The following is a 27917-nucleotide window of genomic DNA, read 5'->3' on the forward strand; positions in this document are numbered from 1 at the left end:
ATTCTAATTGCCCTAAAGGAAACTGCAAATTACCTCTTTAAAGCATAGTCCTTTGAAAAAACCTGTGTGTTTTTTGATTTACTTAAGTCAAACATATGAATATGGTATGAAAGATCAGTAAGAATTACAAAAGTAGGATTTTACTGTTTTATTTGATACTTGGACATCTTTAAGATTGGGGATGTGCTCATGAAGATACATGGTACATAATGAAAGGTTTAATGTGGGAAATTCCCCATATACATATAAACACCACTTGTCCTCCTAGGCCATTTAAAAAGCATATAAAGAAAGACCCACTGGACTCCTACATGGCCTATACATGATCTTTCTACATCAAGGAGACAGAATTTTCTAAATCAGTAATTATTCTTGACAAAATTAATTAAATTTTCTATTTACATAGAATATTTACAAGAATAAAGTTTCTTACATGATTCATATTTCATTAGTTTCATATGGATATAATAGAAAGCTGGACGAGCTAAAACATCTCTAATCATAACACCAAGACAGAAATAAATTACTAATCCCAAACTTGTTCTGATTCATTAAATAAGTATTACAATACTTTTGGAATGAAAGGTAGTTCGTCATAATGATCTTATATTGGTGAAATGTTGATAGTATTTCAGATGTAATACCTCTTGCTCTTGTGAGTGTTTCCACAGCCTTCTTCCTAGGCTTAATGTTATGCGCACTCTTCACTAACATGAGGGCAGTAAAAATGTATGCTGTTGTGTGGTGGTAAGCCAGAGAACAACTTGTTTTTTGAATACTCTACTGCTGGAAAAAATAAGGAATTACTTATAATTGGTGAGAGAACTGCATGTAATATTAGTTTATGCACTAGGAAATAGGATTTACAAAATAGTGTGGCTCTGAAATAATGATTGCAGAGTACATTTTCTGAGGTACACTGCTTTCACAGAATCCCTCTAGGATACAATATTCAAGTTGTTAATAATTTATTTAAATGCTTTTAAAAACGTAATAAAACCCATGATGTTGTTTTGAAAGTTAGAAATTAACAAATACCGCTTAAACAAATGTACCATACATAGAATAAATGAATTTTAATCAGTCATTTTGCTTTCAATTGTTCTTAGGGAGTTGCGTAGCTTGGTCATTGAGATGGTCTTGTCTACAGACATGTCGGGTCATTTCCAACAAATTAAAACAATGCGACACACTCTGCAGCAGGCACAGGGGTAGGTTGTTTTCCATTCTCTTCATTATCTGTAGTCTTTCAATGAGCTCATATTCAAGAAAAGAATTTAAATAGTTGCTTTTGTTTTGAGATAATTGGAGCATGTCCTTGAATTGACAGGGTAGACAAAGCCAAAGCCATGTCTTTGATTCTACATGCAGCAGACATAAGCCATCCAGCAAAATCCTGGGAGCTGCACTACCGGTGGACCATGGCCCTGATGGAAGAATTTTTTCGACAGGTGCCATTTTTAAAATCCTTTAATACATCTAGTTCAAGAAGCAATGGTTACATGATTGAATATTTTCTTAAGTCTGCCAGCAAGGTTGCTGTTGGTTGTGATTGACAGGCATAGTCAGTAGTATATATTCTTTATTCTTCATACATACCACTGACATTGATTCAACTTTTATGTGTGTGAATAAGACAAAATGGTTATAGTTCTCTATCTATTTCAGCTGATATCAGTATTCTGAGAGTTGTAGTAGGTTTTTTCCTTTCAATTATAATATAACTTGTCAAGCTGTTTTCATTCTGTAGACAGAGATTTATATATGCTTTGAATTATAAAGAAGCACCAGAAGGGTAGGATGAGAGAAAATAGGAAGAATTCATGTTCAGCAAAGAAGGCAAAAAGTTCTCCTCATTTCAGAAAGCCCCTCTATTTCTTTTCCTTGCTAGTATTTGCCATGCATATGCCACATAGATCTGAAGGTGTTGCTTTCATAACAGCCTGATCCAAAGCCAGAGATTAGACAGTACCATCCTGCTAATGCTGTGACCATATACCCTAAACCAAAAATGAAGACATACCATTGTGAAAGCCTTTTTATTTCTGTGAGGTACTGAATTCCAAGAGAAAACCCAGTAGATGTTGGTGTCACTGCTGTCGGTTTTTGACTCACCTCAGCAGGTGAAAGAAAAAACCCTTTCTCCAGAGGGAAAATACTTTCTCTGTAATCAATATTTGTGACCATGCACATTGTCAGCATAACAGTTACTGAAGTACAATTGATAATCAAGGTCCAGTTTCAGTATGACAATTTCTAGAGTTATGCACAGATTTTAAATCAGGGAAAACTCTATGCCTTGCTCAGCTTGATTGTCTTTATTTTGCTATATGTTGACAATCAGAAGGGTCCAGTGGAAAAAGGGACCAGAGAATAAAAAAGAAAGTATGTTAAACCATGAGGTTGTTAGACCCATCTGCCATATAAGGTTCCTGCTCAGATCCTGGAGATTCTTCATATGAATTCTTATAGGGAGCATTGGGCATCCTTGACTCTAGACTGGACTGGGGAGGCAGACTGGAGAGCTGGTGCCTTAATATAAGTAACAAATGGATTGAGTTTTATGGAAATAATGAGCAGTCATGAGTTTGTGTCTGCCTCTGTCAAGGGAAATTTTGAGGATTTTGAACTTGAGAGCGAAAAGGAAGAACAGATTACCCAAGAAAAAGTCATAAAATGACCAACTGTAATAACATTTAAGACACAGATAGACAGACTAGACAGGGCCCTTGGGACAGTGAGGCAATGTGTCCAGCCAAGTGGAGGTAGCATTAGTAGTAAACAGTACCACACTGGTCACTGAATGCATAGGACCAGCTAATGTTTTAGTTATTCCTTTATCCATCCATTAGAAGAAGTAACTGGATCCCAAAAAAGCTGCTCAAGAACTCGAGAAGGCATTTAAGAATAGCAAGTAAAAAGGAATATGTGTATGCAACTCAGCACTGTAAAATACCAAAGTCTTCCAGGATGCAGGGGAGTGTATCAGAAACAGAATTCTTTCCATGTACTGCTAAGGACAATGTGTGTGGAGCAGTTCCAGCACTTTTAAAATGTGATGAAGTGTCAGCACATATATAAATGCAGTGAGCAGTGCAGACACAGTAGGTCTCCTACTTCCTGCATGCACTGGCTTGTTGTGCATCCTCTGGTCTGTTGATCTGAGCCTGTGTGATAGAAATCTCTGGGACTTCCAAATCCATGACTACCAAGATGAAGTAGCCCAAATGTATATGAAACCCCTTAATTCCTCCTCTTCTTTAAAGATTCAACTACTTCTGTGCCTTTTGGGAGAGGCAGTAGATTCTGAAAGAGGCTGATGCAAATCCAAGGCTTTCACAGGCAGCTTTCAAAGCTCACCAGCAAAAACATGAACATTCACCTTGACGAAAACTTTGTTAACTACAGCTAATGTTTAAAATATGTGCCAGTGTTAACTTCAGGAATAAAAAGCCCAAGAACACTTTAAATTTAATAGCAACAGCTACAGAAAGTATATTGCAATACCAAGGAAAATCTGAGTTACTTGTTTAAAATAGAAAAACAGCCACCCATCTCAAATCCTTAAAAGAAAAGAAATACATAGTTCCAGTAACTCAAAGAAGTACCACAGTGCCTGTAGTACTATACTCTCAGTCTGAATAGATCCAGAGACATTAAAAGAGAGTTAAAAAGTGGGTCCGTGGCCTGGACAAAGAATTTTTTTACTGTTTGATTTGTATCTTGTTTTTAGATCTCATCAAATTCTAACTGGTTTAAATGCCAGTTTTGTGTCCATTATTACAACTTACAGTCTTAGATTTAGATGACTTAAGTATTAATTGATATTATGTTGATTGCAAAGTAATTCATAACTTGGAACTACTTGAAAACAAACAAAAAAAAATCCAGTTTATATGATATTGCAATCTGGCCCCTGTATTTACATGGAGATGCCACTCCCACTGCTCCTAGTAGCAATTGTTCATGTGTTCTTCCATGCCCTGAGTTCAAATTATTAACACTTCAGTATAAAATGTAATGACCTTAGTGATAAAGCTCTCCACTTTCACATGAAATGCAATCTGTAAGTTGCATCTGTTTCTGTGGCTGGATTGGTTTTACTGCCTTTATGGTTCTAAACCTTTCCCAAATATACTTCAGTGATAGATGATAAAAAGACTAAGGAAGGTTAATACTGCCCCCTTCATCCATCAGTTTATGTTTTCCCAGTTTTCCTTGGGAGAATGGTATGTTCCTGCAGTGCTCTCCACTGAATGACCATCTAACAGCACCCTACATGACAAATATATAGGATTATTTGACTTGCAAGGCTAGGTTTTCCTCTCTCTGTAATATCAGTGCTTCTGGCAGCCAGGTTTGTCCAGCAATACCAATTATAATCCCCTTTGAAAGATGTCTCTTCAGCGTTTTTTGGAGTTTTTTTGTGCCACAGGACTTTTCTTTCGAGGTTTTGCAAATCAGTTGGTCTACCATGCTGAAAATGGAGATACACCCTCCTGTCTGTTAAGACTGTTGCAACAAAAGAGACTCTTCTAATCTGCTGAGTGCTGAAAAAGCTTCAGAGCTAGGTTGTACAAATCATCCTTGTAATGAAACTGAATTTGTATTTTTTGTGGCTTCAGCAGCAGAGAGACATGCCTGCTAGTGAGAACAAGTTCAAGTTGGTTCATACACTTGACATGAGTAAATCCATTGAAGGATTTTTACATGCTGGATGAACCAGTGTAATAGAAGGAAGCACTCAGCATTTGGCATACTATTACAAACATGTCTAAGTATCTTTAGTGCCATTACATCTGGATCAGCAGAACTAAATTATGAATACAAGGACTCCATATATTTTAAATCTCATTGGCAGATCCCTTGCTGAGGAGAACTTGCAGTAAACTTCTTTACATAAAAGTGCCAAAGTCAGAATTTAGACACTTAATCAAAATTTGAAGATTTGCCTCTGACTTGTTTTTATTTAAGAATATAAATTAATGAAGTCATCTTGAATAAATATTAAGAATATTACTAAGAATATTCAAATTCCTTTGTCTTTCTGTCTCTCCATCAAATATATGCTTATAATATTGAACATTGTTGTTTACAGGGAGACAAGGAGGCTGCTTTAGGTCTTCAATTTTCCCCACTTTGTGACCGCAAGTCCACTTTGGTAGCTCAGTCTCAAATAGGTAATGACAAACTGTGTTTTTCTCTTTTTTGTCTGTTTAGGAGCATGTAAATTCACAAGGACATTTCATTTACCCATTTTGAATTTGGAATGTTCAAAATTCCATCATGTGGAAGGTATTTCTTTGCACCTATCTGTTCACCGAACTCCTGTGCTTTTGCAGCAGAATGGTGCTGGTCTCAAAAGAACATGATGTAATCTCACCATATGTGAGGGAGGGGTAGGAGAGGGATTAACCAAGATACTGGACATAAGCCCAGCTTCTACTGTACACACTTTAGAGTCTGGCAAATCATGTCCTCAAACTGCTTATCTCTTGCTTAAGTACTCACAAGTCTCTCTCTATTATAATCTGAAAGTACCAGTTTGTAGATGCATCTCAACTTAAAGCTAATTAATAAATCAGCCCTCTGGACTGCAAGTAAGCCTATCAGTGTCTCAGGGTCAAACTGCAGAGGGTCAAGCCTCCCTGGGTCAGTCACTTTTTGTATCCTTTATTCCATTTCACTGGGAGTTTGAAGCCAATATACTTAAGCATCATATTTACTGCAGAAGAGAAGCTGGATTATAGACTGACTCCCTGTTGCTCATCTTCATGCTGTGTTGCATGGTTAGAGCAGGAAGACATCTGGAAATCCATTGCTAGCTCATGTTTTAACATATTTTTTCTGTTAAGTGCTCAGTAGAGAATAATGCTTCATTCTCTCACTGTGTCATTCCATACCATGATGAGCACTTTAGAATGTAAAAGACATTGTTCAGAGCTGACATCTCAGAACTGTGGGATGAATGCTGTCTCCTAAGGATATTACTTGTTCTCTTCACTGATTTGACAGAACCCTCCTACACACTGTGAAATAACACTTTACCTCCACAGAATAATAAACAGCAATTTGAAATATTAACTCCTTGGCAAGAAGCTCCGAATGGTAAAAGAGACAGCATGGCTTGTAGCACTCTGGCTCAACAGTAGCTTCCCTTCTATTCAATAATTAATACTCATTTCAAATGGTAGGTGTGTTCAGCAGTGTGTAAAATTTACAAGAAAAAATAATGAAAAGCTGAAATTATTAATATCTACTTATATCTATACAGTTTCAGGCATTTTTTGTTTCAATTGTGCTTTTTCCTTCAAGATTGTACTAGCAGTATCTAGTATATTGAATTGGGACTGCAGTTAGAAAATCAGCCCAATAGCAAGTATTCATTTTTAGATTTGAGACTTGTGGAAATATAAAACCTGATTTTCTCTCTTTTTCTTCCTTAGGTTTCATTGATTTCATAGTAGAACCAACATTTTCTCTTCTTACTGATTCAATGGAGAAAATTGTTATGCCTCTTATAGAGGAAGCGACAAAATCTGAAAGTCCTGCATTTGGGACCCCCAGGTATGAATACGCTGCTTTGTTATTGAACTAACATGAGCTCACATAGTAATCCTAACAATGTGATTCTCAGAGTGATCTCGGTTATTTGAAGCTGGGGAGGTAACAAACAGCTGTGCAGTATTGCCACCCTGTGGGGCTGTGTTGTATTTGCAATGTGCTATTCTGCCCCATTGGCTGAACAATTGTACATATACAAAGGCAAAATCCCAGTAATGATCAGAATAAACACATAAAAACCGTGAAATTTATTTCTACATTTTAAATATAATCTTTCCAATAGGCTATTGAAATTCCTGTACCTCTAAGGCAAAGTAGCTACAACAGTGTAATTTGAGTGTATTTTGAGCGGCTTCTTGCTGAAAGCGTTGTTGAATAATCAGATACTGCCTTTACAAATACTGCCTCTATTATCATATTTATATTTCATTTTCAAACTGTGATTTGAGCTTTCACTGAGGTTACTAAGTGATAACTCTGCAAGGCAATTTTTTATTTGCTGGGCATTAGTTAGATTTCAGTATCAAAAGGGTGAACCTAGTGCTTTCCTATATTTTGCTTACTAGAAGCAAGTAGGAGTTACTAGAAGTAGGTATTTATGATGGTGTTCTTAGTGTTTTGGGGAACAGTGCTAAACTAAGGTATTACTGATAAGAAATTTGTTTGCATATTCCTTCACAAATGAGTGATTAGCAGCTGCAAATGATTAGCAGCTTCAGGCTTCATTTTTGGTTGATGTTCATGACTGAGTGGCAAATCAAAAAAGGCTTATGATCCAGCAAAACTTCCTCATGTGAGATGGAGGATAAAGGGATTTTTTCTTTGTATGGAATCAAGTGCCACACTTTTGAGGGGAGTGAAGAGCCTGTAGCATGATACAGAAAAGTCTGAGCCAGAGAATTGCACACAGGCTATTGCATGGACACCATGAGATGGTGCCTGGAAAACACTAGAATTGTGGCCTATTTTTTCCGTTCTATCCCCTTCAATATGTCTGGAGCACATGGAAATTACAGCTAACTCTTCCTGTGAAGTTTTTGTTGCTATGTTCACTGCAACTATTTTCTGATTAATGGAAACCCATTTGTATGTCTATTAACATCTGCCTGTGGTACCAATGAGATAAACCATGCAGCAAAGTTGAGTAAACAAAACCTATTAAGACATGAGTAGCTGCACAAGGTTGGAAATAGGTCTTATTTTTTAATTCTAAGAAAAAAGAGCATTCATTCTTTTTTTCCCACCTTCTCCATCATATACGTATATGGATAATTTCACTTCTACTTACCTGTAGATGTAGCTGCTGTCTCTATTTAGGGAATTTTAAAGCCACTCACATCTTTCTTTGTCTATACTTGAAGCTTTGTAACTTGAAGAGAATTTTCAGCTCAAGCAAAACTTACCTGTCATATATGTCATGTTTTCCTTTTTTTTTAAATGCGTCAAAAAATAATGATCAGATGTCTTTCCTGTGAGAACCAAAGATACCATTCATCATGCAAAAACACAGCTAAGAAGCTGCTCCAAAATGTCTGTGTAAACATTCTTTTAAGAATTGGATTACAAGTAATGTATTTTCAGTTGTCACATTTTTTTCAAGAATTCCCTGAGAAATGGTCAGCAAGACATCTTGTATCTTAGGCACACTCTGATAAAAACTATTTTTCAAGTTAGTTCCTAAGCAACTTGATTGACATGAACTGTTTGTGTATTATTAAAATTAGCTGACTGTGTTTATAATTTGGGGTTTTTTTCCCTTGTCCAGCCAAAATAGTTTGGGAGCAGTAAGCAATGCTGAAGCACAAAGACGACCTGGGTTTAAAAGTACAGGTGATGGAGGGACTCACACAGAAAATTCTCTAGCAACTGTAGACCTAAGGGCCTTCAAGGACAACTTGATGAAGATCATTCAAGCAAACAAAGAAAGATGGAAAGAATTAGCAGCAGAAGGTATGACATGTTAAGGTAGAATGCTTTTATAGGTTACTCCCTAAGACCTCACCTACGTTTGTTTTTTAATTTCTATCAACCTGTAAAAATGCATAGTTGTGTTGTACTCGTATATTTTATGTCTTAATGTTTGTTTTAGATGCTCCTGTTTTGCTCTCCTAGGGGGTCTAAAGAGGTGTAGGTGGTTAGGGGATGGGAATAACTCTCACAAGCCAGTGCAATAAGGCTCTGTGCTGCACAGCTTATCTTCAGAGGTCTGGTTTAGAAATGTGCATTCTTGCACTTTTAATTGTAACTTACACTGACATCTGCTTTAAATGCCAAAATCAACAATTCAAAGTGGTGTGTGCTGCCACATTTCCTCAGAAATGTGAAAGTTGTACTTTGCTATTAGAAATGCTATTTGTTCCCCACTGTATATAGCAGAATTCTGTATTTCAGGCTTCTTGGGATTATGCTGTAGGCAATTATTTAAATGACCCAGTGGATCTAAAGATTTGGGCAATCACTGCATGCATTAGGCCCAAGCAAGCCAAAAGTGACTCTTCATTTGCCAGTAGATAGTTGATAAATCCAAACCTGCACAGAGTATCTCAGTTCATAAGCCATACCTGAAAATTGCCTGAAATTACAGTTAATTGAGTGAAATGCTTTTCAATCACCTGAGTGATAATTGTTGAGAAGACTTTATAGCTTCAATCTAGGTTAAATGAATGCCATTTGGGAGTATTTTGTCCACAGTCTGTGTTATTTCCTAGTAAGTACCTGGAATATTTCAGCATAGCATTTCACTGCTGAGATTGGTCTTGCTGTACATGACCTGACACTGACAGCTGGGAGTGATATCCTGGAACCCAGTGCCAGCTTTGTTTTTATCCCATCATCCAAATCAATGTCTTTTTTCCCAAAGAGGTGTCAGACAAGACAGAAAAAGAGTGCTGAACAGTGATAAAATCTAATTTAGTGCTAAATTGCAAATGAATATTCTCATTAGAAGGCTATTAAGAATAAGCTTCTACACATCTTTTGTGACAAAGGTTTGAAAGAGTCAGGTGGAAGGGGCATCTGAGCAGAGGATTCCATTAATATTGTCTCTTCTTCCTGAGAAGATTTATATAACCAATTGCTTCCTTTGGTGTGGCCCAACTAATAATGGCTGGTCAAAGGAAAAAACTTCTAATTTGCAGTGGTTAGTAATGATAGAAGACCATCAGAGTGCCCAAGGCCACTTAGCTACAGCCTGCAGAAATCAGGCAACCCTGAGCTGGTGACATGAAAGGTCCTTCAACATGGAGTAATGGAGAACTTGGCTGGAAGTTTGCCATCTCCAGTTACACAGAACTAGCCAGTTTGATTCTGGTGCATCAGCTTTTTGGTCTGCTGTTCTGGAGGGGTACAGTGCTGTCAAAGGGCAGTTTCCACTTCATTCCCAGGGCTTTGTTGTGCTCTATAAATTAATGATATATTTAGCCCAGTTTTACTGTACTGTTGACAGGCATCGAAAACACAAAGCTACTTGCAGCAAGAGATTTAAAAATTACTTTGGGTAAGGTTGCAGTGAATATCAATGAGGGGCCCAGCAAAATCCAGGAAACTGGGCATACTTTGTACTCTGACAACCAGAAAGGTTAATGCTCAAGCCTCAATGGATTTTGTTGAGATTGTGGTTGTCCTAACCTCCTTTTCTTCCATCAACTTGAGTAATGAAGCATGTCTAAGTACTGCCTGAACAGAGCTATGGAATTGCAGTAAAACCTACATTAGGGAAGGTGATGGGTAAGTGACAATAGCTGGTGTTGGGGCCAGCGCCTGAGGAACGATATTGTCTCTGTATGATTGTGGCTGAATCTGTTTTTTGAGCTACTCTGTGAGGAAAAGATTTATAGAAATCTGCTGCCACAAAGAGGCTACTTGCAGCTACATCTGCAGTTGACTGGAGTATGGCATAGAGACCTTCAGGGTGCCAGTTTAGCCTTAGAGGAAACTTTGTGAATAATCCAAATACTTTTGAGTACACGTTTATATTTTGTTAATTAACAGCTGTGGGGTGGATTTTATGGGTTTTGTGGAAGTTTCATGTTCCATTCATTTGGAATGGAATGTCTGCATCCACAGTCCATATGTCGTCCCTGAGGACTGCTGTAGCAGATTTTTTTGTTAAGTAACAGTAGCTTTCTGTAGAGGACTTTCTGAGGTAGCACATAATCCTTGCCACTAAATGGAAAAGGGAGTCTTCAACTGGTCCAGTATATCTGCTCTGAAGCTGTACCCTGCAAAGGTTGAAAATCCTTAATCAGGCTGCGCAAAATGAACATCTAGTAAAGAATAAAAAATATTGTTATACGTCTCCCTTCCCTTTAAATTATTTTCAGATTAACCAAGTTTGACTAAGCTTGTAAGTCAATAACCTGAGCCCTTGAATTTCAGATGATTAGTCTCATCTTGTCTAGATCTCATGCTACTTTCTCTGACTCCATGTCAGAGAAAAATCTTTAGACTGCTTTGGGCATGTGTATGAAGTTGTGCTTTATTTGTATGTTAGTAGGAGCATGTACTGAGAGATGTCAGAGAAAAATCACTACCAGGTGAAAGTGGTGCTCTCATTGTTCCTAGCTAGATAATTCATGACAAGTCACAAATTGCTGAATGCCTTGAGGAGGTGACATGTTTGAGGACCATGTTGTGGTAGTAAACAGGCTGGCTCTCAGTGCAGATCTTCAAACACACTTCCTGAGCTGCCTATGACAAACAGAGCTTGTGCTGTTAAAGGAGCCATCTGCATTCTTGTCAATGGGCTCTGCAAACAGCAGATATTGTTCCCAGTTTAGTTCACAGGCTCAGGAGAAGTTGTCTCTATAAAATGTAGTACTACAGATGCCCAAGGAGTACAGAAAGGAAACTAGCAAAATTCCATGTAATTTCCTGAGGATGACCTGAACTCATGCCAGCTTTTCAGGATAAGGTTACACGTGTAGCACCTGTGGGAAGCAGTTCAGCTGGAGCAAGGGCTCCCTTAGCAAGAGCCAGAGGAGATGGTCTGACTCCTGTGCCAGGTAGTCCAGAGGAAAAGACTCATTCTCAGTGACAGTGCTGTTGACAGGGAAGCTGTCCTGAAGATGCTGGCACTACCTCTCCCTGAAAAGACAGTTGCTGTGGAGGCTTGATTCAGAGCAAGCAGCTTGTGCAAGGAATAGTGTGCTTTTTGGAAAGCCTCTGTTAGTAAGGGAAGTTCTTATCTATCTAGAGCACTGAGCTGTTTGAAAGCATCCTTAACAGAAGGCTCAGTAAATAGGATGGCTCCACTTTGCTAAAAAGGCCATGACTTGTGTAGTTGATGCAGGGGAGCTCAGTGCTCTATAGCCTAAGGGTCTTCAACCTTTCACCACAGGAGAATTAGAGGAATGTTTCTCAGGCCTTTCAGGGAGTACTGTTAACAGGGAATTACCATAATGATCAAACATCTGGGATTCTAATTTGAAAGCCTTGATGTTTAATTAATATTCCAAGCCCCAATCACCAGATAATCTGTCTCTGTTCAACTCAATACAGTGATGAAGATACTATTTCATCCTGAAATTTTTTTAACATATATTGTTGATGGCTGCTGCTGTTTGCAATTATTGTATTGTAGCAAATAGACAGTAAATGTGCTCAGATGTATCTGAGAGGTTCTTTCATTAGAGAATATGTGTTCTAAGTGGATTTTAAGATCTGAAAGTTATTGACCTACTGAGAAAGCTGTAAGAAGCACAAAACTTATCAGGAAAGATTTAACTACCATGTAAGATCCTTCACAGTACCCTTCTTAGAACATAATTGTAAAAAAATTATTTAATATTTTAAAAATATAGTGTTTATTCCTTTATTCATACTTGGTTTGTTCTATAAAACTATTCCAAAGATTTAATAATAAAGTTGGTCTGTGCTTGGCAAGCTCAGGTACTCTTAGCAGAATGTAAGGGCACAGACTAATAATCATACTTGCTGATTTACATGCTTTAATCTCTTCAGTAGGTATCATTGTAAATAAAGTTACAGGGATAAAAAAGGATCATTAATTTCTGTTAATAATGAAAAGAGGCACAGGCAGCTCAGGACACTCACCTGAGGCCATGTGACAACACAAGGGTATGCAGAACAGCACACCAAAAGTCCAGCTGCCAATCAAATGGGCCCATCTTCAGGATAATACAACAGCAGTTGTATTACAAACTTATTGTTTTCATCTTAAGCTTATGTAACTCTTCTAAAGAATTCAGTGGTACAGAACCTGAACCAAGTTTGCATTATCTGTGTGGAAGGACATCAGTGACAAATGTTGTCCTCAACACTTTTGGCAGTACACTGGGCTGCTTGGCTTGAAAGTGTATGCCTGCGATGGCTGACCTCATCAAAGTGGGATGAAAAATAACTGAGGTTGAATGAGTCTCTCACACTGGCCTCTGCTTAATTTTGATGCTAAAAATGTGACAAAATAACAACTATTGCATCTTTGGAGCAGAGATCAGCTTTTTTTTTCCCCATGGGCAGCAATTTTTAATGACAAATGTTTCTTCTGAAAGACCTGTGCAGGGTACCTGCAGGCTCCCCTCGGGCGCTTTCAGTTCTGCATACTTCCAGTCACAATAACCACAGGGCTCAGCTCCATTTTGTCTGAAAGATTTTCTCTGCAGACTCACTAACAAGAAGAGAGTAGCAGCTGCTGAAATGTGAAAATCTGAGAGTGATGATCTGATAGCATGTTAATGTGACTTAGCAGCCGCGAGGAAGGGCGGGCCGTGGGAGGATGTGTGTGACAGTCACAGAAACTGACTGACAGTTTGGCACATGAAATCTCCCCTAATGGACGGTTTTATTCTGTTGGAAACTAATCAATTCAGGAGGCTAAAGGAGTCCCATCTAGTATCAGGAACAGTGATTTTAATTGCAGTGCTAAAATGCTTAGGTCATAAACAGTTTCTGAACTAATTCAGAAACGTGTTAAGTGGGAAAAGATGAATTTTTCAGCATGGTCTGAGTAAATGCAAGGAGTGGGTTGAGCTATGAGTAGGAAGAAATGGTTGGTATTGGCAATACCTGGTAAATCACAGGCAAAGGAATGGTAACTGACCTGTTACCATTGGTTACCTGTTACCTGTTACCACTGTTACCATCCTGTTACCAATGGAACCTGTTTTAGATCTCTCTGGAACACACATCCAAGAGCTGGCCTGTCTCTGCACATGACAGTCTGCATCACTTAAAGAACCTTTTCCCTCTAGCAGGATCACAGCAGCATGTCCCTTCCACTCCCTGTCCCAAAAAATTCCAGCATTCAATCCCCTGTGCTTACAGCTAAACAGAAGTAGAAGGTGGAGGTAGCAACTCTAGGAAACCATAAATTCACAAACTATTTTTAACCAAGTCCTTTAGTGAAAAGTTTTGGTTTAATTAGCTCGTTTAGTCTTTGCTACTTTTTCTATATGACATAATGCTATAATATTAAGTGCCACTGGATTACATGGTTTGCAGTGGTTTTATATACTCCTATAACTGTGATGAAATTGGTGAGATGAGTAGAAAGTGGAAGGAATCAGTACCTAAATTACTCTGTGCATTACTGCAATATTTTCTTGGATTTGAAAATGGTAGGTTGGTTGGGGATAATCATGGTTGTTTGGGAACTTTTGGACGCATCTTTAAACTTACTTGGTAGTTCCAGAGACACCAGGATCAGCCTTCTCCTTCTCTGAAGAATTTTGATACTCTGTCCTGGTCTTTTAATTTTCTCTTTAAAATGGCTGATGTGAGAACATGTCTCCTAGAAAGGTACATTTCTTTCCCATGTTGTCCTGGTTTGGGTGTTTTGTCACTGCTTTCTGGAATTCCATTTTACAGTAAAAAAAGGGAGACAAACCTAGAAATCGAAGTTTGTCATAGTATACACAGAGATTCCATTACAACCAGCAGCATTCTTCATTACAGAGTCCTCAAATAATTTAATTCTTAGTGAAGATTAGCAGCTTTCCTCTCTAATTCGGTAGTTTCCTAATTGTCAAAACTCTCATGTCATCATGTCTTTCCGTAAGGGTTAAGAATTGTAGCTTATTGTCAACACAATAGCAGTGTGATTGAGCAGATATTTGTTTTACTGGGATTTACAGGCACTGCCATTAGCTGGTTTGAGATGTCCTGCTTGCACATGGCTCTTGTATTTTTCCTCTCTATTCCTGTTGAATCCAGACATGCTAAAGCGATGCAGTTGCTGTAAAGAGGAAGGTAATTTACAAGCCATGTACTGTGCAGGCCACAGCAGCTGAATCCTCTTTTGTGTACTACAGAAAGGTGACAAAAGAAAGTTGATGGACATATACAGAAGAGAAAGTTCCAAAATGTAGCAAAGCTTCCTCACCACTTGGGCCATGTCCTGAAAGTGTTGCTGCACACATTGGCAGTGACAAACAGGCCTGGTGGAAAGCAGTGTGGTAGTTGATAGTACAGAACCTCCAGGGCATCTGGGGTTCTTTGGAGACACCACAGACGGCTGCAGCTGGGGCTAGAGATTGAGTCTTGTGGCAGTTTTAGTGTTTCATGGACATTGCAGTCTTTCATTGGACTGATAGGAATTCAGTGCTCCAATTCCCTCCTGGAAACAGTAAAAATAGAACTTAAAGAAATCAATTAAATTTTCTGACACCTATTAAGTGAAAAACAAAACAAAAAAACATAGTGACTTAGTGAAAAAAATGTATAATCTGATTAAAAGAAGAGAGGAAAGAAGTTGCCTTCACTAGTTAACATATTTTCTGCAAATACAAAATTACTGAGTACCAGAATTTTTGAGGTATTCTGAAATTTGGTTATTGCCTTACAAGTCCTGCCAGTTTTCCAAACTAAATATTGTATTACAGTTACTTTGCCAACAGCCTGAACACAATGGAGGAAGGACACCCTTTCTATCATGTTTGTGTCAAATGCCATTATTGCTTCCCATAAAGGACTGTTCTGCATTTCTGTGCTCTTTCCTGCCTTAAAGCACAGTCCTTTATGAGAAGGGTTAATAGAATCCATTTATTTTATAGAGGAATTCACACAAATTTTGCTGAATGACACTTGGATTCTTGTAAAGAAAACAAACCCAACAGCTGAAAAATACATAAACAGGCCTGGCTCCTGGCACTTTTGCCAAGTTAAAGCAGAGAGAGCAAAACCAGTAGCAACATCAACAACATGTAGCTGAGCTGACTGCACTGCACAATGTTCTCCTGCCTGCCTTTATCTGAATGGCTCTGACAGTCCCTGAGCTCTTCAGTGCCTAACAGACACACCCCAAAACACAAAAACTTTTCTGAGGGCCAAGATAGGTGGTTGTTTAATATTTTATATCTTATTAATCTATTCATTTGTATTGATTATTGAGACTGTTCAAATGCCAGATTACCTGGTTCATTTAGCAGAGTCCTTTTCCATCTCTGGCTGGCCATGGTAATGTGCCCATAGGAAGGGAGAGCTTGCTTTTCCCAGAAGCCCAGTGCAGGGTGAGGGTCCTGGCATTCTGTGGCTGGCTGGAGGCAGAGACTGCCACAGTGTTTATTGCAATTCCTCCTGCACAGCACTGGGGGTCAGACATCATGCCAGCTCCATTTCTCTTACACTAGTAGGATTACTTTAGCATTGCCCTGCTTGAATTCTACTTATTTGGTCACTGTCCTGGTCTCAGCCTCATTTAGACTGCTAGATAATTCTGTTTCATCAGAGTGACATAGGACAGCAGAAATTTTAGAGAATTCCAAATATTATATGCAATATAAAGGTCACATGTATTATAGAGTACAATTATTAGCTGTTATAGAAAGCAGAAATCTACATTTTCCCAGCACATTTAGCATATTCCACAAGTGGCTGACACACCATAAGAACCCAGAATTTTTCATCTTTCTAGCAGTGGATTAAAGCTGAGGGGAGCAAAGCAAGTCAGAACATAGAGTCAGACATCCAGCAGGTGACAGACTTAATACTAAGAAAACAGGGGGGGCTCTTAGTGACACTTGTGACAGCATCATAGAGAATTTTGTACTTGAGGCTTCTCAGTCTCATTCACTCCCACCAGCCACTCCTGGTGGTGGTCCTGTAGTCTTACACCAGTTTAAATGCAAAAAGCTTCACTTTTGTCTGGTATATTACCAAGTGTATCTTGGTGCAGAGATACTTCATTTCAAAGCTCCATCCATCAGTTAGTCCTGAGTTAGAGTTTGGCTTAGGTATCCTTAAACTGACAAATTTGAGATCATCTCAAATCATCTCCAGGACTGTCACAGAAATTGGAGACCATAATGACATAAATGAGGAACAAACCATCAGAGTTGTTATAATTAAACTTTTAACCTTCATTTGCCAGTTTAAGTTTTCTAGGGAGTGAATAAGAACAATTTTAAGTTTGGATATTCAACTTTATGAACAAAAAATAACAGTGGATTTTTGCATGTATGAATATTCTGAACTTATTTGAGAATAAAATGGTCAACCATCCAATTACACCAAGACATACCTGAATTCTGGCTAGAATAGTCCTAAAACAACATTCAGTGAGAAAAAGACTCTCTTCTTACTAGGTTTTTAGTTAAAAAATCTCACCAGCATGAGCTACATTAATATTACAGTTTTATGTGTGTTCGTAGTTCAGCTTTGCTTTTTTTAACTTACTGATGCATCTGAACAGCATGTGAAATATTTTATATTTTAATTTTCTTGGGGTTTTTTTATGAAGCTAAGGAAAATACTGTAGTTGTGCCATTTGGAGGCGAATATGGCACATAAATCACTTTCTTAGGAAAAAAGCTTTATGTAGGTAGGTTATATCATGAGTGACGGGTGCTTTAAATAATGTCTAGATTGAACATAGCTTGCTTCAAGTTCCATATGCATATTTTTCAATGGCTTTAACCCAACCTCTTCTTTGTAAGAGCTACATTGAAGTCTGTAGAAAAAGACTACCTGTCTAAGTTGCACAAGATTTGGAATCTAAACCAAGCAGGACACTAAAGCTTTGGAAAAAATGGTTTAACAATGTAGAAATTGCTCAAATTTTAAAGTTCTTGATTTCTTAAAAAAATGTACTAGAAAGAATAAATGACAAAAAAAAGAGGAAATTAATCATTCCATGCTTCTGCACATCGGGTTTGAAGATATTCCCTTCCATCCCATTTCACCGACCAAATTGTACTTCAGGGGGAACTTTTGTCTGGATTTAGAAAAGTGAGGTGGTGCAAAATGCTGACAGCAATAAAAATGTGCTTACAGTCTGGGTTATCTTTCAGTTGTCATGTGCAATCCCTTGTGGCCTGCATTTGGGCTGGTCACTCAAAATCAGAGTTCCTGGGAGTTGCCAGTTGAACTCCATCAGTATCTCAATGCTTGGTTCCCTTCCTTAGTAATTTCTAACATCCAAATTAGAAATTTTGTGCAATATCATGCAGCTGTTTTATGCCCATGTTGTTCAAACTGCAATGCTAACTTTTTAAATTGACAGTATTTGGTATCTTCTATACTAGTGTACAGATTCTAAAATCCAAATTTATGAAATGCAGATTACAATAGCAAGAAAATAGGCCCTCCATGAAGATGGTGCATTTATTTTTTGTTGGACACTTCACCTGCCATCACAAGTTTTCCATTCTCTGTTTCTTTTTCATCTAGTTACTCCTGGTGCCACCTCTCTGTGCTGTTCTGTTCTTTCTCCTTTTACTCTGGGCCATTTCATTTGTACTGTTCTCTGGGTCTCTGCAATAAAGTAAGGAGTAGAGCCTTCCACAAACATTATTTTTTTCTGTTGCTGCTATCCCCTGAAGCACAGTTTCCCCCATATCTGTCCCTTCCCATTCTAGATGTGTGTTTAGCCAAAATGGCAGTAGTACTGGACAGCAAATACATGACACCCTGTAGCTTGTTCCAGCTTGTTCCCAACTGGATGGTTTGGACTTTTCCAGGTTGACAGGCAAATTTCATTCAGGGCTTCCCCTCAGCTTTGATTCCTGCCCCATCCCCAGAAGGGCATTCCCCTCCATGCCCTCTCTCTCTTGCAGAACTGATGAGCTCTGCTCTTCCTAGTCCTGTGTCAGTAGCACCACTGCAGAGGGACATGCCTGCAGAAGGGGGCCTCCTGCTCCCATCCTTCAGGTTACTGTTGTCTGATGATGCTCCTTGCTCTGTATTATGGCCAAAAAAGAGATACGTATTAGACATCAAACCAGAAAGAGGACTGCTACATTCAGCTGCAGTTGTGCAATCAGGAGCAGAATCTGACCCATATTAAACACTGGGCATGGCCTCATGCAGAAACTGATGTTCACAGTGCTCCTGTGTGCAGCTCTATATGTCACTACTCTGAAATCAAAAAATTGTGGCATATCCTTCTTATCTAATTCACCTATTTTGTTCCCTCTTTGTAGAAGAACTTGGGAAAAATGTTGGTGAACAGGAAAAAGACCAAAGCAGAAATTCCACAGATGCACAGTTACAGGAAGAGGCAACAAGGACACAAAATGAGAGTAGTCAGGGGAGTGATGGTACAGCCTGTCCTCCCAGATCCATCGTCCTACAAGTAGTCTCTTTGGACACTCCACTGAGTGATGAATCCAGCTCAGAAAAATGCACTAACTCTGATCCGAACCAGAAAGATCTCAGCGATGCCCAGCAAGAGACCCAGAATACAGACCCACTGAATGGTAATGCTTCATCACAGAGCACAAGCCAGTCTCGTGGAGCTGTCCAGGGTGAAGCTGCAGCAGTGTCTGGTATCTCCCTGTCAAACATCAACAGCAATGTAAAATACTGAAATAAGGTGTTGGACAAACCATCAGCACAGGACAGTTTGTTCAGGCCTGTGTAAAAGTGGTAGTATCCTAAAACATCAAATAGAAGCATATTTAAAAATATCAACTTCTTGATATCAGCTATTTGGGATCTACTAGAAAATTCTTTAGAGAATATACTTTAGTTGAACTTGAAGAATGGTTTTAGAATAATTTAAAGAATAAGGTGAACTTATTCAGAACAGATCTATTTAACATTTTCTTTTTTAATAATTAATTACACTATTAATATCTGTTCCCCTCAGTTTGGGTACCTAATATGATTGTTATTTTGTAAACCACATCCTTTGTACCAAACATAGTGTGAATCTAAGAGTTAAGCTTAAGCAGATGGAATTTGCCAGCTGTAGTAGTCATGGGACTGTGTCATTCACTTAATCAGGAAGATCAGTCTCTTGACTGTAGCTGCTAGCCAAGTGGAGCAGCCAGAACATCGCTGAAATGTCAGAATATGTTTTTAGAGTGTAAGTATTTTATCACAAGATGACCATGTCTAGTATCTGGAGATTGCAACACAGTATCAAGGGCAACATGTCCAAGCCATGAGATATAGATGTTATCAAAGGGAGAGGAAGACACTGTACATCTTCATTTTATTTTCTGAGTTTGCTTATAGTTAGAGTAAACTTTGAAGTGTTAGGGTAATAAGAAGAATCAAGGATATAATGACACTTCTTTTCCTCACTTTTACTTAAAATGTGAAACTCATTAATGCTTTAATGACAGTAAGCCTTGCAATATTGTGCCAGAAGTATGGCATTGTCTGAGCAGCAGCATTGAAGTGCTTATAATGCTTAGCTTAGACATGAGTATATGACTTGGCATATTTATCAAAAAACCTTTTTATGGAGAACTCCCACCTACTCTAGATTTCCACATTCCATGGCTCCATGCTTTTATTGTTGACAGGTTTTTTTCCATCAGAAATAACAGATGGTTAATTTAGGGCCCTAAATCAAAATATTTACACTAAAATTACTTTCACAGCATTTGACGTTGTCTAATAACTGACATTTTATCTTTTAACATGTATTTTTTACAACAGGTTTGTATTAAAGCTCAGCTTAAAATTTAAGTGCCTTAGAGAAGTTCTCCATCTCCTGGATGAGGAGTGCTGTAGGAAAAGCTGCATCTTTTATCTTTCAGACTTGGCAGAAGGCAGTTGTGGTGTACCTGTACTTGTGGGTCTTCAGATGGCTGACCAACAAAAATGATTGAGAGATCAGATAAAACTCTGCATGCAGTTAGTTCATGCTGTTGCATGAACTTTACATTCCACCTTTCAATCTTTACATTCCACCTTTCAATCTTTACATTCCACCTTTCAATCTTTACATTCTACCTTTCCAATGAGAACAGAGATTTCTTATCTTATAGCATGCTAATCTCATTTGTTTTCTAAAGCAGGAAATTTTTTAGAGAATGCATTGTACTTTGAAACTTCAAACTGAGAAATTTATTAAATGAGTAAGAAACAGTTTTTAATACTGTTTTTGCACCTCTGTTGATGTCCAATGGATCCAGACCGGACTCCTTTAACCAAGATCAGACATTTTCAATGGAATGCTGCTTCAAGCAAGCAGAAGGTAGCAAACACATGACCTTTCTCTATTTCACAAATTAGACTTATTTGAGTATTCTAAGAGACACCATACATCTGTCAGGACACTCTCCATGTTTCTTCCAAGAAGAAGACTTCTCTACTTCTGTAGTTTCTGTCCTGAGGATGGGGGGCTAGGGGGGATGTCCAGAGTGCTTGCTGACTCCTGGGGTGGAGAAGTGAGCACCTGTGGGTGCTAGGGCTGGGAGGGTGAGATAGTAGGGAAAAAGAAAAGCAACATGGTTATTCAGGTTGAAATTTCATATGTTAGCTGTCATTGTTCTGTCTTTTATAAAAAGCAGAAAATCCAGTTAAGTTTTCTGTGATTCAATTACAGCAGCTGGGGAACACTGGAAGATGATGTGTGTGCATTCTGGGAGCTGTGGATGTGCTATGATGAGGGGGTTCCCCATTTAAAAAAATATAAAAAGGGCTGGTTTCTGCTTTTTGTGTCACATCTCATTCTAGGTGTAGCTCTTGTAGACCATCACATTTTAGTGACAGGAGTAGCTCTGCCCTGGGTCCAGGTTGGTGCAAAGGGAAGACTGGAGGGTCGCTGCTACCACCACTGCAGTTGGGACTGAATGTTGTTTTTCTCCACAAATACCTTTTTTCCTTTCCATCATCTCACTTTAATTTAATTGAATGGTACAAGATTAAATGAAACTATTAGAAGGGGATTTTTTTAAGTGATGATTTTCCTTTTCTCCTGAGTGATTTATTAATTAGAACATTAATTTTAAAAACTGCTTATGTTTAATTAAACGACTCCACATTTCAATGATTTATAAATGCTAATTGGCAAACTTAACTCCTCACTCGTAATGATAGCCACATTAATCCTTAATATCAAAATGCAAGGGAGATAATAAATCTGTGATAAAACAGATTGCCAGTAGCTTCACTCTCTGTGACAGGAGAGGACTGCCCAGTCCCACTGAGTGTGCAGCACATTCCACATCACCAGCATTCAGCCAGTGAGAGCCTCTGGAGAACAGCCAGGTTAAACAGCAGTGGGCAGATCCACAGCATCCATATGCCAGTTTGATTTATGGTGCTGCAGGTGGCATCAAGGGATCACCTGTGCCAGGCAAATGCTTGGTGACTGCTCAGTGCTGTGGTGGCCCCGTGGGGCTCAGTGAGTGTGGAACCTCTGTGTCCCAGCAGAGCAGGAGCAGATTGCTGTGCTGCCTGCTTCCTCGGTGCTCCTTGGGCACACCAGGAGCCTGCCACTAAGGGAAGGCAGCCCTGTTCAGGCATGGGATAAGGATGGAGGGAAGGTTAGATTGAAAAAGAAAATAATGTGTTTATAAAAAAGATAGGGTATAGAAGATAACAGCCATTAGCAATCTCATTTTTTTTAATCACATAAAAAACTTGATGTACAAACAGAAAACTATATACGCCTTAGAAGTTACTGTTTAGTTTTTTTAAATTTATACCAAAATGTATGAAAGATATCAAGCTATTAGGGAGCTTCCAGAGGAGGCCACAGGATGGGAAGGGTCTGGAGTAGAAGCCATATGAGGAGCAGCTGAGGTCACTTGGTCTGTTCAGTCTGGAGAAGAAGAGACTGAGGGGAGACCTAATTGCAGCTACAACCTCTTTATGAGGGAAGAGAAGGGGCAGGCATTGATCTCTTCTGTGGTGGCAGTGACAGGACCTGAGGGAGTGGCTTGAAGTTGTGCTGGGGAGGTTCAGCTGGGATATTAGAAAAAGGGTCTTCACCCAGAGGGTGGTTGGGTGCCAGAACAGGCTCCCCAGGGCAGTGGTCACAGCATCAAGGCTGACAGAGTTCAAGAAGCATTTGGATAAGGCTCTCAGGCACAGGGTGTGATTCTTGGAAGTGGTGCTGAGAGAGACCAGGAGCTGGATCTGATGATCCTTGGGGGTCCTTTGCAACTCAGCATATTCCATGATTCTGTGAATTGTCTTGTTTTAAGGCTTCCACACTTCCACAAACTCAAGTGTCAAATTTAAAATCTGAATATTTAGATAGATAGCTTTTGCTTTCATACTTCTTATACTTCTTCCCACCCCCTTTTTTTTTTTTTTTTTTTTTTTTTACATATAATAATGCTAATAAAGTTTTGCTAAATCCCTCCAAAAAGAGCCACAGGCTGAAAGATCTGTAGACATCCTTGTTCTTATTAATGTTATTCCAGTTTTGAGACTTTAAAAGCCTTTGAAGTATTGGTTGTCTGTATTCCACCTACATATTAAATTGAATGAAAATAAGGAGTGGTGTAGGATGCTGTTTGTGGGAATATGGCCCATCTGCTTGTTTCTGCATTACAGAGTGGGCAGCACACACTCTGCCACCATTCAAGGTAGTGAAACAAAGGTGAAATCAGTAGCAATTCTTCATTTACAGTGAAACCATGGCAGATTTGTAGGTATTAATTTTCTTCTTTCTTCATGCTTGTTCACTTGAGTTTTCTTTCCTCTCTTCCTATTCTCTTTTCTAAACAGTCAGCCTCTTCTTCAATTCGCCACCATCTTTCAATTTTCCTTTCAGATCATGCACCATCTGCTTTCTGTTTCAACTACTTCTACCTTAGTTTTCTGGCTTTCAAAAATATTCCCCTCACTATTTTTATAACTTTTAAGCTTCTCCCTGATCATCTTTTCCACTTTTGAGACTTCTATGCTTTTTCTTTCTGACATTTTCAAGTCAGAGTTCTTACTGGAGGGATCTCTCTATCCAGTGGATAAAACTGAGAAGTTTCTATATGTAGTTAGTAAAAAACACTGTGAGTTTGCTACATTGTACCCTGCCTCCCATCTCAGTGTAGAAATTCCTCAGCTGTACTCATTCAAAGCTACTGAAGGAATAGTAACAGTTTAATTCTATGATTGTCTACTTGAGATTCATGTTGTATCACTTAGTTTGAAAGCTGCTTGTGTTACTCTGTGTCATTTCTCCTGTCTGATTGAATTTAGTTCTTAGAACCTGACACTGGCATCTTTCATTATCTGGGAGGAACTTAGACTCTGATTTGAAAGCCTACGGTAAAGAGGATTTAAACAGCGCTTTGCAGAGGGTGAATTTTGACTTTCAATAAGCTGGAACAAAAAAATGAACCAAACCCACTTTATTCACACTCATGTAAAAGTCTTCATAGTTTTGTTTCATGCTGTGATCTATCGCTTTCATTCTATCTTTTGCCTTGTGATTAACCATAATGATTATTTAATTCAAGCTGATGATTATTTTGGTGAGAAAGCAATTAAAGGAAGCAGTGACTGAAACCTCATTTTATTCTTAAAATATCTTGAGGAACTAGATTCTGTCTGTCTGTGGCTGTGCAGATTCTCTTGACTTGGTTAACTTCCTCGTTCATGTTGCCAATCACATTTGTTTATCTTCCAGGTGAGCCTAAACACTGTAAGAAGTCAGAAGATATTGTAAAAGCCACGGAGCAGACAGAAGCACTGGTACAGAACTAGATTTGCTATTTCTTATAAGCTTCTGACATTTCAGGCAGGACAGGTAATTTGGTAATTTCTTTCTTTTAATGGGGACTGTTTTATACCATAAAGGCTTGCTTAGTGCTATTCTTAATCTCTTTGTTCCATCCCAGTTGTGCTTATATTAAAAAATGTTGAAATGAGGACACAGAATACCCCACTTTCAATGTCACCTTAAAAAAATTCAGTATAAAGGGAAAACCAATACTTTTAAATCTGAATCCTTAGTGCCAGACTAAATGATCATGTGATAAATCATCCTCAATTCAAGTATATGGAATATTGAAAGTAGTAGCATCAGAAATCTCTTGTTTATGAATTTTCATTTGAACTCTGTTGCAGGAGAAAAGAACTCTAGCTGTTCCTACCTCATGATCTCAGAGGCTGTTATCTGTCAACTTGTTCTTGGATCATCCTATATCTGTGGAGAATGATTGAACAAAATGTTAAAAAATGTAAAATGTAAAACCCTGAGCTGGTAACTCAAGGCACTTAAAAATTCGCAAGATTTCAGTTGTTTTTGTGTTGCTATTTCCTCTTCTATTCTGCTTTCTTAAACTAGCCAAAATAATCTTTTCAGCCAAAGTTGGACCTTGCTTTGTTGCATCACTGGTACTAGACATTTCCAGTTAATCATGAGATGTATGAAAACATGATGTTTGTCATCTGCCTGGGATTGCTGTTATGTGTCACTGCTGCTGGTGTCCACTGAAAATGGAAAATCAAAACAAAATGTGTTTCTAGATACTTGTTCATGCAATCATGCTGCATGCACCATAAAAGTCCTACTTGTTAGCTTCCTTAAAATATCTGGAAATAAATGTTTGTAGACTGTACAGGGAAGTTGCAAAGTTACGCTGACCAGCCTGCACAAATGAAGATTCTTCCCCCCTGCAGTGGCTGCCATATGGACAGAACTGGTGTTGAACAAATTTGAAAGTATTTGAAATATCTCTTAAAAATTAATTGAATAGCATCTGGCGTTAAAGATTGAAACATTCTGAATCCTGTTATATATTTTGAAAGACAACAGCTCTGCTGTCAGCCCTTCCATGAAGCTGGTACTTATTGTTTTACTGAGTGGAAGAGAAGCAACAGAAATACATGAAAATTGCTTCACTTCAGCAAAATGTTGTGTTGCCTCTCAGACAGAATTGGAAGGTGACACAGAGGCCTTGTGTCGTGGTTTATCTCAAATGCAAAGGTGACAACATGCATCCAGCAACATCTTTCCTAGAGTTTGTTTCTTTTTGAGGGGCAGCAAAAACAGCAGCACACAGGCAGTTACCTCTGCAAGAAGCCTCAGAATGAGCCCTCCAGCCCAAACTGTGCCCATAAAGGAACTCCATTTTCATCTCTTCTTCCCCTGAGCTGCACATGACCCCTCCTGATTTCTCTGGGTGTCTTACACAGCTGCAGCCAACCTCATTTTCCCTCTGCTGGAACCTGCCAGGAAATTCTAGGCTCCTACAATTCAGGTTGTAGGCACTCAGGTGGCTCCCGACGCTCCCTGTTCTCCTTTTTGGACCCTGTGGTTATTACCTCACTGAACAAAAAGTCTTTCTAATCAGCCATGGTCCGCTCTGAAGGGGACTTGTGGGGGCAGTGGCACTTTCCTCTGTGCCAAGGGTGACTGAGACCTGTGTGCTGTTCATGTGCTGCTTCAGGGATCCAACCAGAGTTCAGCAGGCATCAGGCTCCACCTCCACAAGGGCACGCTTTGTCCAAGTGAAGAAGGAATCATGAAACAATCCCCTTTGCTGACCCTTACATGTCCATAGCTGTTGACTGTCTCTTTTCTGACAGCTGAGCAGTCAAAGTTGAGCTGGGAACAGTGTAAGCTCTGAGCCCTGGGACAAGGGCATGCCAAGAGGTGGAATTCCTGTCGTTGAATATGTAAGCCATATATGTGCTATGCATAAGTAGTATGCATAGTTTTAACTTAAGAAATGTTTGTGCATATAGGATGTAAAAAATACATTTAAATTGTTTTGTGTATCTGGTCCAAGGCTTGTATTTAGCATGGACAGATTTCTGTACAGTGCCGTTAATGAATGAAATGTTAACAGATGAAATTGTATCATAGATGTTATAACGCAATCAATATTTTTTGCTAAGAGTTAAGAATTTATATATATTCTCTGCTGGTGTTTGAGCAAATTATTAGTAGCCTGGACCGCTCTGTGCACCTTTGCATCCTTTTTGGGAATGTTGAACTCTTTTTTTCCCTTTGTAATAAAATGTAAACCACCTTATGGCTTCTTATTGTCCTTATGACAAGAGAAGAAATTTAATGGTCATATCAGACTTTTTTTAATTGTAAGTTGCCATATGCTGTGGCAGTGGAAAATCTTTTTGATTAAGATCTGAGAAGTCAGAAACTTATTTTAGATAAGTAGATAATCTATAGTTCCCACCAAATTTGAAAAGAACAAAAGACAATTACTATCTTTAAAAACTGGGCCAGTTAGATATTTGCTACTGACTGTTTTTCAACATGATAATTTATGATTCACTGAGCCTGAAAGTCTGAAGCAATCAGAATTTAATCTTTACATTGTGTTTTCACTTTCAGGCTTTTACCATAGTTGAACTTAAATTTTTTTGTGTCTCTATCCCATTGACATTTATTACTCTGCAAAAATTTTCCCCTGGAAATAAAAGCAGAAAATAGAACAGATTCTGCAAAGAACTTGAAGCACCCTGTGGGGCTCTCAGTGTCCTGCTGTCATAGTGAGCACCAAGATCTCCCACTGCAGAAGCTAGAAGGAGCTCCTGGTCTCACAGGAGGTGCTCATTGCCTGCAGATCTCGTTCATTAGGATAGAAGAGTGATTTTTCTATAAATAATCCTATTTGCTCATTTGTATTCAGATTTTATCACTGTGGTAGATGTTACTGAAATACAAGAAGAGTCTTTAGTTTTTTGTTAATGCCAGCTGACTCCCTTTCTTTCTTCCTTCCTTTATTCTTAGCAAGATTTTGCCTGGACATGACCCAAAGCTTGGTGTATTGTTTGGATGAGGAGACATTTTCTCTGATGGAAAAGACCAATAGAGCCAACACATGCTGGTTAAGGCTTTGGGCTGGGTGAAATTTGGCTTCATTTGGGAGAAAGGCTTCTTGAGAGAGCCTCTCCCAGAACAGTAGTTTTATCTCTGAAACCTGTAAGGCTGCGCTACCAAAATACTGCATGGGGCCCTAAGAAATGTTGTTTGTATCTGCATCTCTCCCACAGCATTCTGGGCATGTACCCTGCATCGAGCACACTGACCAGCTGTAGCTATAAATGAGCCCTCAAGAGTTTTATTTTGTACTTTTATCTTGAGATATATGACAGATATATTATGTAATATTGTTATGGGTTATGATCTAGCCAGTTTTTTTTTTTTTTAATTTAATTTTCAAGAAGGCAATCTACAACTGTGTGTTTTTATTCTGCTGTATTTGTCCATATTTCCTATGATGATACTCCCAAATAAA

The 27917-nt window shown here is 38.7% G+C and overlaps 1 protein-coding gene across 6 annotated transcripts in view; it reads left to right on the forward strand.

The window, feature by feature from the left end:
* PDE1A (phosphodiesterase 1A) overlaps positions 1-26690 on the forward strand; it is a 200433-nt gene extending 173743 nt beyond the window's left edge. For 4 of the 6 annotated variants that reach the window (XM_077181350.1, XM_077181347.1, XM_077181349.1 and 1 more), the window contains 8 exons: positions 1110-1211; positions 1331-1451; positions 5099-5180; positions 6447-6567; positions 8330-8514; positions 18942-19286; positions 24338-24457; positions 24778-26690. In XM_077181350.1, the coding sequence (XP_077037465.1) occupies positions 1110-1211; positions 1331-1451; positions 5099-5180; positions 6447-6567; positions 8330-8514; positions 18942-19286; positions 24338-24414 (1033 nt within the window). In that variant the 3' untranslated portion in view covers positions 24415-24457; positions 24778-26690. The remainder of the gene's footprint in view (positions 1-1109; positions 1212-1330; positions 1452-5098; positions 5181-6446; positions 6568-8329; positions 8515-18941; positions 19287-24337; positions 24458-24777) is intronic. The other 2 variants (XM_077181348.1, XM_054636653.2) reach the window with 2 other exon arrangements.
* The last annotated feature ends 1227 nt before the right edge of the window (positions 26691-27917 follow it).

This window comes from Agelaius phoeniceus, chromosome 7, assembly GCF_051311805.1.
Source record: "Agelaius phoeniceus isolate bAgePho1 chromosome 7, bAgePho1.hap1, whole genome shotgun sequence".
NCBI lineage: Eukaryota > Metazoa > Chordata > Aves > Passeriformes > Icteridae > Agelaius > Agelaius phoeniceus.